This window comes from Convolutriloba macropyga, chromosome 11, assembly GCF_964194025.1.
Source record: "Convolutriloba macropyga chromosome 11, txConMacr16.3, whole genome shotgun sequence".
Lineage (NCBI taxonomy): Eukaryota > Metazoa > Xenacoelomorpha > Acoela > Convolutidae > Convolutriloba > Convolutriloba macropyga.
In genome coordinates this window covers 24,441,201-24,457,655 of record NC_134478.1, presented here as the reverse complement: position 1 = coordinate 24,457,655, position 16,455 = coordinate 24,441,201, and the positions used below count along the sequence as shown (strand labels likewise).

The following is a 16,455-nucleotide window of genomic DNA, read 5'->3' as shown; positions in this document are numbered from 1 at the left end:
TATTGCCCCCTAGGGAGGTTACCAGGCAACTGAGGCAAGAAAAACTCAAGACTCAATCTTTGGAAAAAAATTTGAAATTTGCAAATTTTATCAAAAAATTTCATAAAATTCGAAAAGTTAAATCGTTAAAAACAAATCCAATGAAATTAGCAGCAATGCAGTAGCTTTTCATCAGACCGTGGAATAGGTCTTCTGGCTTTTGAAAATGGACAAAGATCAAAAACTGACAAAAACTTTAAGAAACCTTAGAACTGCACACTCAAAAAAACGCTTAAATTCGAGACACTATTGCTACTAGAAACTATGCGGTGCCCCATTATCAAACCTTAAAAGAGATTCCCTGGCCCCTGATTCTGGAAAAACTCAAAAAATGGCAAAAATTGTCAAAACACTTAAAAATTGCAGAAATTAGTATCATTTTTGTGTTTGTAGTACCAAAACATAAACCGACAAATGTCGGAAGAATTGCTCTTGAACAACAGGCGAGGCAATTTAATTCAGGGGCTGTAGCCTAGATCAAATTATGGGTGCAAAAAATTTTTCCCCCGCCGGGATTCGAGCCACTGCCCTCCCGATCCACAGCCACAACTACTAACCACTGCGCTACATATCACATACCTCACTTATTCTGCAACCGAATTTATATTAGCTTTACTTCAGAGCAATAGAGATCACTCAAAAATGAAGAACGAAAGCGTGAAAAAGTCACTTGAGAAGTCAAAGAATGTTCTAGAAGAAAAGCGCAAAACTGTCAAGCGAAAAATTTGCATGAAAAAAAGACACACACGTTTACAATAATTGCTATGAACTGCGTGCAAGAGCAATTAAAAACATATAGCTCATAAAATGGTCATAACAAGTAATTTTTTCTCGCAAAAGGTCATCAACTTTTAAAAACTTCAACCTAAGACTAATCAAACAAAAAACTCAAAAAATCACTAAAAACATGAAAAATTACACCATTTTCAGCCCAAAAACTTCTAAAAATGACCTTTTGACCTTAAATTAAGGCCATCCCAGCAGCTGCACCACTCCACGCATTTGAAGAACAACTAAAACCCACTTTGGGCCTCTAATGAAACTTAATGCCCGCTGGGCTTTTCCTGTTTATCCCGTTTTGAAAGATCAAAGTCATTGAAAAATTGTGTGAACACATCTTAAAAAAAACACAGCGCCCCAATACAATTCAAATTCTTTGAATTGTAAAAAATTAGGACAGCAATAATAAGCGGCTGGAATTGCTGACGCGGCTATTAAAAACCCAAAAGGTAAACATAACCGACTAACGTCGGAAGAAATGCTCTCGAACGACTAGTGGGAGCTCAATTCTATTGCAGCCTGCTTCAGTCGCGGGTGGGGAACTAAATTCACTAAGAGTGAGTATTAATGTTATGGTCTCGCCCGATTAAAGGTCCGAATGGAATTTGGGAATCTCTAATTCACAATGAGGTGTTGGTCTTTCTCTGCCCTAGATGATATTCTCTAGATTGATGTATTGTTCTCTGACAATATTTCCTCTATTCATTGATAAAACCAGTTGGAATTAATTTTAAGGATGACTCACTAGGTGTAAAATTGTACGTCACAATCTAATCTGGCCACGAAACACTGCTTTTAGATGTTTTATTTCGTGTGCACTTATGTGCAGTGTAGCTTGCTGGGCGTTAAAGTGCCTGCTTTAATGGAGTGCATGATGTTCCGGTATCTCAGATGTCATTAGAGGTCAATTAAACTACAACCACTACGGAAAATTAAATTGAAAAAAGTACTTCAATTTTGGCGCGTTTTTCATTTTTACTATTGAACTGCCGCCACTTGAGTTCAGCTGCTGACACTTGTGAAAGAGAGAAAAATTAGATCACGCAAAACGAAAAAGTCAAGGGCACAAAGGTTACGCAAAAAGGCAAAATGGTCAAGCAATATTTTGCACAAAAAAGACCAACGCGTTTATACTTATTGCTTCAAACTTCGTTCCCATCAAAACTTCAAAAATCGCTTCCTGGTAATATAAACCAAAGAATAACTTAAGATTAATGACTACAGAAATGAAAAAATATCTGGAAAGCACACACTTCAAAAAAAGCACAACTTTAGAATAATAGAATAATTGAATTGACAGGGCAAAAAATGAGTTAACTCAATAAATGCAACTGAAACCACAACCAATCTCCAAACCTACAACTGAAACCACAAAAGCAATCTCCAAACCTTCAAAATCTAACAAAATGAGCGTAAAATCTAAACATGGCCTGCAAATTGCTTGAAAACAGCTGCCGTTGATCCGGTTGACGCACATTGGGATTGAAACAGAAAAAGAAAAAAATTAAGAGAGAAATTGACCGAATTTTTCTAAGTTTCAAATTGTTCTTATTTGGTCTGTAAATTCTGTATATTCGGTTAGACTCCAAAATTACACTCAATTCAGCTTCTAAACTGAAGTATAATAAGAATAATACAATGGCAATCTAGCAATCGCTTTAATGAACATTGATAACCTACTGCACTATGACTTAATGACCGGTATTTATCGGTTTATCCCGTCTCTTTTGATTTTGCTCTTTTGACCTTGACTGTAATCACTATCTTGCGTAATTAATTGAGTGAATGGATTTAAAAACCATTCAATTGAAACAGTGAGTGAGGTAAGTCAGAAGTCAAACTTGAAAGTCGTGACTTACATAAAACGAAAAACGTGGTCAAAAGGAAAGCGAATTAAATAAAAAACATAGCAGGACAAGTCCTCACGTACAATTCAAAGAAATTTAATTGACGAAACCAAAAACTAAACCTAGAAAGGACAATAAGAGAATTGGGAAAACCATTTTCAAATTAAAAAAAATCAGAACAAAAATTAAAATAAACTGAAAATCAATTTCTAAATGCCGCATGTCAACAAAAACCACTAACGAGACAGAGAAATTTGGTTCAAACAAAAAACTAGGCCTAGAATGAACTATGAATGGATTGGAGAAACCATTTCGAAAAAATCCGATTAAACAAATCGAAAAAACAGAAAAAATCAACGTAAAATTGCCGCATGTGAAGAAAAAACCACCAGCGAGAAAGCGAATTTTTGTTCAAACACCCTTTTCTCACTCTATTTTTAAATTAAAGTAAAAAAAAATTCACGCCGCAAAATCACTCGCTTTTTCGATCCACTTCCTGTTTAACGTGATCAAAATCACTTCTGCAATTTGACTTCAAAAATCATATATATGAACAGATATTAAAAAAAACATAGCCGGAAGAATTCCGAAAACGACTCGAAAAGTCAAAACTTCACAAAAAACCGTAATTGCATTTGAAGCCATTACTCATTTTTGTATTCAACCATTAATTCATGACCTCCCGAGGTCTTATGTAAAAATTAGTGAAGTTTTAACCACTGTCACCAAGAGAAACAAAAGGCAGCAAAACTTTTTATCGACAACGTTTGGTAACGTTAAAAAAGTCCGAAATATATCAAATGGTCAAAATACTGATAGGCTGAGAAACCTGACAGGGCTATCAATTGCCCTCAAATAACTCATGATTCTAATCTCAAAAAGATCGCAAAAGCAAACGGCAGATAATGATCTTAGAAACTACGTTAGATTTTTAAAAGAATGCTCAAATTTAAGAAACCGAAAACCACTACAAGACTTCTAATCACTGCAATTAAGAGAAAAACGACACATACGTTTCCTTTTGTTGTATATATGCTCGAGAAAATTATTTCATATTTATTCAAAAACTAAACTAATAATAGAAAAGACATAAGCAACTAAATAAATAGTCGTTTAAAAACAATACCAAGGTCGGAAGAAAATTGCAATAAATACTAATAAGTTGAAATTTTGGAAAAGGCTTTCTAGCAAACTCTCAATACTGCCTTATGTTGAATGAAACCAATTGCAAACCAAATAAATGGCGAAATAATAATAAAAAGCTGAAATCATTCAAATTTTCTAACAACTGAAAAAAAGCGGATATAAATGTGGGTGCCAGAACAAAGCTAGAATGATACAAACTAGAATGTGAACAATATGGACACAATGTAAGGAACCCCGTAACTAAAAAGACAAGCTTTTTTTGAAAGTTAAAAATCAAATTGAAAAACCAAGAAAAACGAATACATTTCATTGTTCAGCATTCGAGACCTAAAAAAGACAATCAGTCATTCGAGACAAAGATACACCCTCCTAAACAGAACAAAAAAGAAAAGAAGAATTCAAACATACAAAACATTGAAACATTTTGCAAAAAAAGGTCAAAAAAATTTTAAGACTGCATTTATGAAAAAAAGTAACTGTTTTTCAAAAAGTTAACGCTAAAAATGATTGATTTTTTTAAACGAAATTAAAGTCTCTCATGTTGCCCAAAAAGACTATTTCTAGTAATTAAAACCAAAATACAAAAACAGAAAAATTGGAAAAAAAAATTGGAGAAGCACATGTACAATTTCGGGGTAGAGAGAGGCGTTGAGTACATTTATCAAAAGGAAGTTGCCATATTAACTGATTTTTGACATAAAGACGGCTGAAAGATCCAAAAATGAAGAAATTAATAGAAAAGGCAAAAAAAAACCTAAAAATAAAAATATGTGCCAACTTTGAACTTGAAACGCATCTTCAGGCTCTGCAAAGCACTGTGGAATCAATTTTCGAGGTTTACATTTCAATATAGCATCAAATAAAAATTATTTCTGCAAAAAATCCAAATTGCAAGCAAAAACTGGGCCACTTAGACGAAAAACGGCTAAAAACGATTACCTATGTACCATTCAGTCAAAAAACTACTTTTCAAAGTCACAAAGTCATTCACTAAACGCAGCGCATGATCAAAAAACTTCTCTCGCTCAGAAAAAATTAGTTCACACGGCAATTTTACTCACTTTCGCTTTTAGGTTAAAACAACGTCTGAACGAATAGTACTTCCGGTCAAAAAAACCTTAAGAAAAACAATACTCTCCGAGTCGTAAAAAGACAGCGCCCCAATACAATTCAAATTCTTTGAATAGTAAAGGAGAGCACCTAAGTAAAAGCCGTTGAGAGGCTGACGGCGGCTATTAATAAACACGTTAGGGAGTTTAAAATTCTCTCACAATCACAATTAAATGTTAGCATGTGGTACTGAAAGGATTTTCAATTCAAAATTATTTTAAATTTTTTCGAAATTTAATTTTATCGAAATTATTTTACAACTGATTTTTTTGCTCTCTCTCAGGACAATGTTTGAGCAAAACTAAATCTTTTTCATTTGCTTTTGACTTTTGTTCAAGAGATTCACCTAATCAATTGTTTTCACGCCCGGTCTTGACATTTCTGCGCTTCGAATCGTAACAACCAATCGAACACCAATACTTGCCTTCAGTTCGTAAAAAGACATACGACCACAATAATTGATTCGAACGTCGCTCGAGAGAAATTAAGAGCGCTGACTGATTACTCTTTTCTAAGTCAAACTAACCAATTTTTTTGAAAAGAACTTTCACAAATGATGAGTTTTACATAAAACTTTTAACAGATGCATTCATCAATGCTGCAATTATAACCAATCAGATTTCCTCATAACCAAAAGATGCATGGTGAGTATCACTCAAGAAATTGTCTGGCTCATACTCTATGGTTTACTACACACTAGCGGGAAAAAAAACCCTCCTCATCTCCTGAGATAGTTTCCTAGCTTGAGGTCCTTTTGTTAAAGAAGATTCGCATAACAAATTTTTAATTCCAAGTTAAACGGGATTTTCTGTTTTCCTGTAGGATTAAATGGGTCTTTTCCATTATAGATTATGACCACCCCCAACCCCACCGCCACCAGATAAATAACTTATAGCAACCCTCATGCGGGTATAATTATACGGGGGTGGGAGGCTAACATAAGAAAACTCGATTAACCACCTGTTTGGTAAAGAGGTGCTCTGTGTCCGTTGTAACAGCCACCCACTGAGAAGCGAGATTAGCATCGTTAGTTGAGGTGGCGGAAGCATCGACTGGATCTACAGCCATTGACTTCTTTTGTTCGGTGCTGATGGCACTCACCGCCAAGTCCGCAGAAGACAGCTTCGACACGCCCACATCACCACTAAGCAACAATACCATTTATACTACTTGACTGATCATATTTCCTCTCGTCGGATTATAACCACCCTGCACCATTATAATAGTATTTTACCTGAAATGGTTAGCCCTAAATCTTATTAGGCTACTCAAATTCCAACGCAAACACGCGTTATTTTCAGCACACAAGTTCACGTATAAAAAATTATAATACAAAGCATATACTCAAATTCTACGCAAATTTATTTTTCCAGTGAACAAAACTTTTTTTAATAACGAGGCCATAACTGTGTATGTTTGACTGAGATGGTCATACTTTGAAGCTAAAGTCTCTCCGTCCTCTGTAAAACAGCTTCCTATAGATCAATTGAGGGCAATGTTAATTGAAAACTACATCGGATAAGATAAGGTTATAATGGGAATCCAAACACCACAATCACAATTTGAAAGGTTCAAACAGATAATAATTTCAGAACTCAATCAAACCCCCAAAACTTAGTAAGCACTTTCAAAGAGTCAGCACTGGAGAAATAATAAATCACTGACACAGTAGGTTAAGCGGAGGTGAGTGAACGGCAACGGCAGGGTTAGATTAAATAACAAATGTAATCAGAACTTCCTTACAATTGAAATACAATAGATGGCGACTCTTCCCTAAACAAAATCATGAATTTAGAGTAGAATCTATATTTAAAGTAAACATACCAGTTTTTGTATATTTGTCATATGCAAAAAATAGCGAAGTAATATCATTTGGGTTAGCGAACAAAATGCTTAATTTTTGGCAAACTCCGGATCTGATTAAATTGACTGAAAAGATAAAACCCCAATGAATGCGAGGATCGCAGATTGCTGCTCAATTTTCTAAAACCAACGCTCATTCCAGAACTATGCTCTGCCATCTTTAGGTCTCATTCATGAAGAATTCGATTGGTCTTCATTAAGTGTGTGCGTCACAAAACAGCAATCATTAATTTTGCACATGTCAAATTTTTCGTAACCTTGAAATAGACTTATTAAAAAACATTGCAGAAAAAACATACCCCACAGATTTCCGGAAAAAAGTCACCAGGGATTCCCATAACTCCAATTGTGTTTGAAATAACAAAAAAAATTGTACAAAAACACTTTTAAAGTGCAAACTATTTTGATTTCATTCCGTAGTTAGAATGAGGGAATACAGGTGTTGATACAAATACCGAAGAGCACTAAATATGGTAACTAAGACTTATAAGAACAAAGTTCAAGTTGCGGGCATGTAAAATTGGCTCTATCCCTTTTCTATTCGTGATTTCGTTTTTACGACTTCACTCAATTTAGATTACTTTGCTGAGCAAGTGCTGTTGCTCAGCAAAAGATGCTTTGATCAGAAAGAGCGAAGAATGAAACTCTATTTGACAAAGCAAAGACTTAGGTCCCAAGTAAACGTTACTAAACGTAATAAAACTTTTAAAAAAATGGAGAAAAGCGCTACTGATAACTTTTTCCTGATAACTTTTCACAAGTTGGGACAAACCACTTGTTAACAAATCTTCCATTAGTTTATGTTTCTGATACTGTGATGCTTAATGGAAAATCAGAATTATCCTAAAAACTGTAAAAAAAGAAAAGAAACGAAGATACTTCGAAGATTGCCCGATAATAACAGCCACTGATTACCATAACCCCGACTGGGCTTTAAAGAACAAAAACAACAACAAAACTGATTGATGTAAGAAAACATTTTTTTTTTCAAGTGCTAACTATTTTGATTTCATTTTGTTGTTACAAAGACTCCTATTTCTTCATGAGAGCATACAGGGGCTAGTATCAATATCAATAAGCATTAGAGATGCAAACTAAGACTTATAAAAAATTCAAGTAGCGGGCATCTGAAATTGACCTTTATGGGTTTATCCCGTTTCTATTTTTGATGCTGTTTTTTGATACTGATTCTATTCATTTTAGATTGCTTTGCTAATAGCCTACTGAAATACGGGCTGCTATTAAACAAAATATATACAAAATCTGACTACAAAATCTTTCGCACAGAATACTGTACCAGCTGTGATATCACCAAGTTTGGTCAAGAGAAATTTCAAACTTTCGAAATTTCCCTGTTAATTTAGCCTATATAACTATGCAACTAGCCTAAAGAAAACAAGAAGATTTCAAGCAAAATGTCGAAAAAGCGGCAAAATGAGGTAAAACGAAACAAGCTTTTGTTCAACGAATTAAAAACGAATTAAGGGCGCAATAATAGCCTGCTGAGATGCGGGCGGCTATTAAACAAAATATATGCAAAATCTGACTACAATTTTTTTGCACAGAATACTGTGCAAGCTGTGATATCAGCAAGTTTGGTCAAGAACAATTTCAAACTTTCACAATTTCCCTGCTAATTTAGCCTATATTCTAATTCGAAATAAGCACACGATAAAAAATTAAACTCAAAAAAGTATTAGATCATAAAAACAAAAAAAGAGAAAAATTCAAAAAACACCAAATTTTGACAAACATTATTCAATTTTCTTTTACCAAAACCAAATCAAAAAAGACATCAAGGAACTGTTAAGGTAATCAAAATAGCTGAACAAACTGACATCAACAAAACAACTACCACAAAACCCAAAAAAAGTATACAAAAATCTAAAAATGACAGAAAAAGCTAAAAATTGCGTCTTAAGTCTAATATTAGCTTCTGATGGTAAAAACAATTCAAACGGTACAACAATTAAATAAAAACTACTTCGGCTCAAAAAGTCCACACGAGATCAAAAAATTCCTTGTTTAGAGATTACACATACACCACATTTACTTTTCTCGCTTCTTCCGAAAACCGGTATGAACAAAGCCACCACTCACGCACGCACACTCTCACTCACACGCACAACACTCACTATCACACACACACACCACTTTAATTCTGTTCAACAACAAATGAAAAGCAAAGTTTCAACACGTGCGGCATTGACTTTTAGCTACTTATTCAGAACAACCCGACCGATTTAAAAAATATAAAAAACCCACTAACATCGCGCGAATTGCTCTCAAACAACCACCAAGCGGTTGGATTTGGCGGTTGACAGCTGTGACTTGAGGATGCTAGCATTTGGGGGGTGAGCAGAAAAGGGGGTAGGGTTAAGAGGAATGGACGAGAGTGCGTCCAAATTGCCAGGGGGAGTGGGAGGGGGTAACTAAGGAGGTCAAAAAATTAAGAACCGCCCTTCATATGTGAAACTGTTTGCTCAAAACAGTTTCGCTGAATCAAATTCGTCGAGACTAGCAATGCGTACGGCTCCAAAAAAACTTAATGCCCTCCAGCGTTACCTCTTAATCCCGTTTTTGAGGACAAAAAGTCAAGGTTCAGACGAAAAATCGGTCAAGAGGACAATCGTATTAAAAATACCACATCACTACTACAATTGCTAGCAATTAATCACGATAACTCGAGTATTAAAAATAGGGCAGCTATAATAGTCTGCCCAGAAGAGGAGGGCGGCTATTAACAACTATAACGCCAAAAAACTACTCAAATTGCTGTACAAATTGTAACTCACAAACTTCCCTACTCTGCTTTAAATAAAGCCAGAACAACAAATTTAAACTCACAAATCACGTCTATCAAACATGCTCGCCTCTTCGTTACTTTTATGGCTTTAGTGGAACTAAAATATGAACTCAAATTTGACCTCTAGCTGACTAAAAAAATAAGAACAATCTTTAAAAATACGTGTCCCCGATACAACTCAAACTCTTTGAATCGTCATAAGCAAATAAATAGGCTTGCATATAAATATGTGGGATGAACTCTCCCATATTGAAAGATACAAGCAAAAAACCTTGACAAGAATAAAACAGCGAACAAACGGAAACCATCTTTGATCGCTATGATCAGAGGAAACCATAGCCAACTCAAAGAACAAAGATATTCGGGAAAAATTAAATTGTTTGGACCACTCTTAGTATCCTTTTTCAGACACATTTGTCAGCAACTAAATCCAAAGGCAAAAACTTAGGTTTAAGAAGAAACATAGCTGACATATTGTTAGGAGATTTATGCAATTGCTCTGCAGACCTAGAGTCTCATAACACAAAAAAACTGACTATCGGGCAAAATGATCTGACAGGCGGGGCAATTTAATTCAAGAGATGTAGTCGAGATAAATTTTTGTTTATGCGTTCAAAAACATTCGGCAAGGGTGGTTTTCGGAACCCGCGACCTACGGAGTCCTTGACAGAAGCATTCACCACTTGGTTATCAGTCCCTTGCAATTTACTACGCTATAATCGCATTTAGTTTAACAACAAACTTTAATTTACCTCGGATTTAAAGCAATTGAGATCAATCAAAAACGAAGAAGAAGGGTGAAAAAGTCACTTGAGAAGTCAAAGAATGTTCTAGAAGTGCAGAAAAATAGTCAAGCAAAATTTTTGCATAAAAAGACCACCACGTTTACAATAACTGCTTCATACTTCATTTGAGAGCAATTAAAAAGACCAACAAAACGAAGAAATTTTCAATTTAGATTTATGACGTTTTAACTTGATCAAATTTTTTGTATAGTTTCTTCTAGAAGCTTTCTCGAACTCGATTCGCGTCTTAGTGTTAAAGTTCATCGGTGACCAGCCAGCATTCGTAATACAAAAATACGTAAAAAGTTTTGGAGCAATTAAATCAATGAAACTACTGCTGTTATCATACCTCAATCTCTCGGTAAAATTCTTTGCTTTCTCTCTTCTGAGTTTTTGTTTTTCCTCTTCCGATGTTTCAGATGCAGGTCTCTCCCGTTCCCGTTTTGACGAGTCATCACGCTTCGATTTCTTTTCACGTGGAGACGACGATCGTTTCCGGGATGTCTTTTCTTCTACTTGCTCGTACTCTCTATCTTTCTTTGGTTTTTTAGCATCCTTCGGGACTTCTTTCTCGGAGGGCTGGTCCTCGGAGTCGTAAAAGACACGTCGTTTTGGAACTTCGGATGAACTAGGTTTGTCCTCGCGAGTTGACTTTTTCTTCTTGGAGTCACGTCTTTTCGAGTCATCATTGGACATCAAACCATCATTTTCATCTTCACTCACTGCTTCATAGACGTCATGGTTCTTCACAGTCCGCTTTGTTCTAGCAAGCTTATCTGTAAAATAGGCTACATTACCTTGTTCTAATCAGTAAAACGTCATTTCAAATTCAAATACATTATGTTATGCCCTCGGTTTTGCCTCTTGAAGTCAATACAAAAAATGATACTTGACCCACTTAAACAATTAGCGACAGAAGAGTTTTAAACGTGCATTCGGGATAGATTTAAAAGAACTTCTTTAGAAGATTTTAAAGCATGAATAGTTAGTGTTGACCAATACAACCAGTACATTTTTGACAAGCTCTCGGTTGGATAGCATCAGCTGCTAACCTTCCATTTTTCTTAGCATAATTATCAGTAGCAATGTATAATCTAACCATGATGGTAATCATTGTCAATGCGAACTGGAGACCCATGTCTGTCGCGCTTTCGACTTTTCGAAGATCCCTCGACGGTTTCTTCTGCAGTTCCCGATCTGTTATCACGATTGGAGCTGCTATTTTCATAGTCATCGTCTTTGTGATGCTTCGAATCTCTTTTGCTGGACTTAGAACCACTTTCATCTCCATGATAGTCATCTAAATTCCGAAAAAAGTCAAATAATTTTATGAGAAAATAAAGACATTATAAACAGTGAAACCTTTTAAAGCTAAAATGCTTGAACAACAAAATTTCGAAAACAAGTTTTTCATCAAATTTAACAAGCATTTTAGTTCAGGCACAATGTCTCAAAAAGTTTTGTTAGTTTAAATGGAAGTCGAAGCATAGCCAGGAAGAAACAGCTGAATGAAAAGGGAACGTCAACGAATCTCCTCTGTGCTTTCAAAAGAGTTCTACGATCAAATGTAACTATCAAAACTCATATGAAACTATGATAAAAAGCAGAGCAAACTTTGAGCTCGTGCCCTTACACAGACACTTTACACCGTCAAGATCCTTTAAAAGCATTTTGGAAAACAAGTTTTTGCCGTCCTTTTTGCTTGTTCTACGGAATTGCATATATGATTACGTACAAAATCTAGAAATGAGATTGCGGAGCAACCTCAAAAAATTATCAGAAAGACGACAAACAGCTAAGTTCAATTTATGAACACAAATTTGGGATTCTTGATGAGATCGAATGTCATATTTGCTCACTTTTGGCACCAACTACCCACAAGGAGATAAATTTGCGGAACTGCGTTTACTCACCGATGTTGATAATTTGGATAAAAAATCAGGATAACAGTGTTCCAGCGGAAACACTGTCTGAATTAATGTTATTCCAAAGAAATACCCTAAAAGCATCTGGGAAACACTATCAGACAAGCGTATCAAAATGCAAAATACTGAATACGCAAGATTTTCTGGCAATTTTCCCCACAAAGGCATTTCTCTAGGACGAAATAGAGCAACTAAGAAGAACAACTTAACAACGATACAATAGTGTGACTTTGTTAGTTAGGTTACTCGGCATAAAAACATTCTGCGGTTCGCTCCCACGCAAACGCACAAGTTGCGATAATGCAGCATGGATTCAATAAAAATCATCCGGAAGAGTCAATCAGCAAAAATCAGAGTTAATCAGAGAGAACAGAAACACATTGTGCAAACCGTTCAACCGACAACAGCAACACGAGACAGATGGCAAAAAAAATAATTTTTATTACAATTCGGGGGAATGAAAGACATATGACAAAATTAAACACATACTGTTTGAAGTCTTCACCACTCGCAATCTCGAGAGTTCTTTCATAGACCTTAAGTCAAGCATTGATAAAGATCTTCGATCGGGTTATGATTTTTTTTATTTATAATTAATGCATGATCCAGTGTTGAGAGAATAATAATAACACTTCATGGAGATATTGACCCTACGAATCTTTAGCATCAGTACACAAAACAACTACCTCAATCAATGGCAAAAAAGCCAAAAATAGGCAAAAACTAAGGAAATTGGAAATCAGTGGTGTCCAAGCAAAATAAACACAACTACATTCCAAATTCGTTAAACACAGCACACCATGAAACTTTAGAAGTTGTAAAATATCCTTTAGCAGTTCTAATGGCGGAAAAGGTGCAATACTTGATACGAATAAAGGCAGGAAACGAAATATCACTTAAACAATTCGAAAACAAACGTCAATGAAATCAGTCAATGAAAAAGTTTGCCAAAAAATTAAAGCAAAGAAAGTAACCCAACTCACTCCGCATAACAAGGATAATGAGAACTGTTCTTTTAAACAGTGAGCGACAACACAACAAAACAAAAAATGCAGGACAAGAATCAAATCAGTTCACCCCGCATAACAAGGATAATGAGAACTGTTTTTTAAACAGTGAGCGACAACACAAGAAAAACAAAAAATGCAGGACAAGAATCAAATCAAATCAATTCACCCCGCATAACAAGGATAATGAGAACTGTTTTTTTATACAGTGAGCGACAACACAAGAGAAATAAAAAATGCAGGACAAGAATCAAATCAATTTTCAATTTAAAGGAACTGTAAAAAAAAAATCGATTCCTATGACCTCAAGCAGCTAATTAGATTCACTTATTAATCACTAGCATTCAAAGCAACCTGTTATAAATCAGACTAAATAATAAGACAACACAAATTAAGCCAATTTCCGCATAAACTAAACTGACTTTTTGAATATGAACAGTATAAAGGTCACCGACATCATTAGCTACGCACTGAAAGGATATTACAATTAAATTTTAATTACCAAACGAAGAGACCTATCATTAAGAATAAGTGGTAAGACAGCGATAACTACAACAAATACATGCAAAACTCACTAAATTCAATAAATAATTTTGAAAACGGAAAGCATAGAAAGCACTAGCTATGAACGGAAACGTTTAGCTCGATTAATTGAAGCTTCTTTAGCAACTGATGAGACCTGCTATCATTGAGACTAAGAGATACGACAACGAAAAGACCAAACAGAACCGACAAACGTCGGGCGAATTGCCCTCGAACTGCCGGCGAGCGTTTGGCTGCATCAGTAGCTAGCCACGGTTTAGTGAGGCCAGCTTTAGCTTAATTGAAGGGGCGTAAGACAGAGGGTGAACTGAGGGCTGATGGGGTGGCAACAGTTGGGGGGGGGTCAATCTTTAAGAACCGCCCTTCGCACCATAAGTATAAGTCTCCGAAAGAGATTCTGTGAATCGCATACCTGAAGACTAGTGAGCTGAAAGGTTCTAAGAGCATTTGGTCAAACGAAAAATCGCATAAAAGACCGACAGGACTAATAAAATTGTTGCAAACTTCGTTTAAGAGCAATTAAAAAAAGCAGAGATCGAGAAACATAACCGACTAACGTCGGGCGAATTGCTCTCAAACGACCAGCTGCCTTCGTCAGTAGCTTGCCACGGTTTAGTGAGGCTAGCTTCAGCTTGATTCGACAGTGCAACTATTAGTTTTCTAGCCTTGTTAGTAAATAAATCAAATTAAAAACAGTTTCACCGGCTCGTAAACATCCATAAACTTGGAACATGATAATAATTTTCCGAAAATTTTGAAATTAAATTTTATCCAAAAATTGCTAAAGCTGTAGTCATTAAAAGATTGATAACAATTCCATTAACTCTAGAAACTATGCAACAGCTTATTATCAAACCTTGGAGGAGGTCCCCAGGACCCTGGTGCCGGAAAATTTTTTAAAAAATCAAAGATTCAAAACCCCCTGAAAAAATTGCAAACAATTTTCATAAAAATTGCTTAAATTCGTGATATTAAATTCATGAAAAACATTCCATTACATCTCAAAACTATGTAGTAACCTATTATCAAACCCTAGAGAAGGTTATGCGGCTCTTGAGGGTGGAGAAACCTAAAAAATGACAAAAAAATAAAACTTAAAAAAAATCGCAATAATTATTTAAAATTCTAATAATAAAAAGTTGAAAACTAATCCATGACAAAAAAATATTCGAGTAACTTATTATCGGACCTAAGCGGAAAGTTTTTTGACCCCTGAGGCTGAAAGAACCTCAATAATGACCATAAATGTAAAAAAATAAAAAAAAATTGCAAGTTTTGTAAAAAAAAAAGCTAGAATTCGTATGCTAAAATCTTGAAAAACATTCCATTATATCTAGAAACTTTATAGTTAACCTATTATCAAACCCTAGAGGACTTTCCTTGGCCCTTGAGGCTGGAGAAACCTGAAAAAACGACAAAAACTTACAGTAATTTTTCAGTAATTTACTATCAAACCCTTAAGGACTTTCTCAGGCCCCTGCGTCTGGAAAGACGTGAATATAAAAAAAAAATGTAAAAATTGAAAAATGCACGTTTTGTCAAAAAAATGCTTAAATTCGTGATCTTAAAAAGTTGAAACCATTCCACTAACAGTAGAAACTATGCAGTAACCTTTATCAAACCCTAGAGCAGGTTCATTGACACCAAAGGCTGATAAAACTCAAAAATGACAAATTTTCAAGAAGCTTGAAAAAAATTGTGAAAATTAGTATAAATTTGTTTTTAGCGAGCGGTTGTTGGCCAGTAGCTAGCCAGGGGGAGGGGTGCATCGGGGGGAGCAGGGCGCAACAGCGCGGTGCGGGCAACAGTGGGGTTGTGTTCCACCTCTAAGAACCACCCTTCACAACAATTATAAGTCGCCAAAACAATTTGAGCCGAAACAGAGCTGAAAGGCTCTAAGAGCACTTAATGCCCGCCTGGCGTTACCTGTTTATACCTTTTTTGAGGACAAAAATTCAAATGGGCTGGACGAATAAACGGTCAAACGAAAAATCGCATAAAAAAGACCGACAGGACTAATATAATTGCTACAAACTTCGTTTGAGAGCAATCAAAACCCTCAAAAATTTTTTTAATCGACAATACTTCTTGAAAACAATTGGTGTCAAAACCAAGGAATCAATAACCCTAACTGACAAAATAAAGCAATTAAATTGATCTCTAGTAGGAACCTATAAGCCCAGTCCCTCATGCGATTGAGGGATAAGCCAACAGAAAATTCAAACAAACAACAAAAACTCGTCAGAAATGATTGAGAACAAATAAAGTCAAAGACATGAAAAACACCAGCTATTAAGTGACCATCCTCGCTGAATTTATTCCCCTTCTACTTGATCATTCTGAAAACTTTGAAATAGAAAAAACTAAATCAGATATATAGCCGACAAAAACCAAAAAAGCATCTGAAAAAATCTACTTGTAAATGAAACCCCAAGAGAAGTTTCGGAAAAATACTCTTCATACAATAGAACAAGTAGCTCGCAACAACTTATGAACAAATGAAAGAAAATGTAACTGGTTCAACAATTTTAAAAAAAACGCGGATAGGGATTACGTTTGATGAAAGACAAACGTAATCCCTAAAATTGATGAAACACAAAAGTA

General features: G+C 35.4%; 2 protein-coding genes across 4 annotated transcripts in view; both read right to left on the bottom strand.

The window, feature by feature from the left end:
- Positions 1-16,455, bottom strand: part of LOC142349671 (geranylgeranyl transferase type-1 subunit beta-like) — a 274,458-nt gene that overhangs the window by 201,258 nt on the left and 56,745 nt on the right. The window lies entirely within an intron of this gene.
- The window catches only part of LOC142349205 (uncharacterized), a 69,937-nt gene that overhangs the window by 49,593 nt on the left and 3,889 nt on the right, over positions 1-16,455 (bottom strand). For 2 of the 3 annotated variants that reach the window (XM_075400615.1, XM_075400616.1), the window contains exons 2-5: positions 11,476-11,676; positions 10,726-11,152; positions 6,666-6,695; positions 5,883-6,066 (exon numbers count right to left, since the gene is read on the bottom strand). In XM_075400615.1, the coding sequence (XP_075256730.1) occupies positions 5,883-6,066; positions 6,666-6,695; positions 10,726-11,152; positions 11,476-11,676 (842 nt within the window). The remainder of the gene's footprint in view (positions 1-5,882; positions 6,067-6,665; positions 6,696-10,725; positions 11,153-11,475; positions 11,677-16,455) is intronic. The other variant, XM_075400617.1, reaches the window with a different exon arrangement.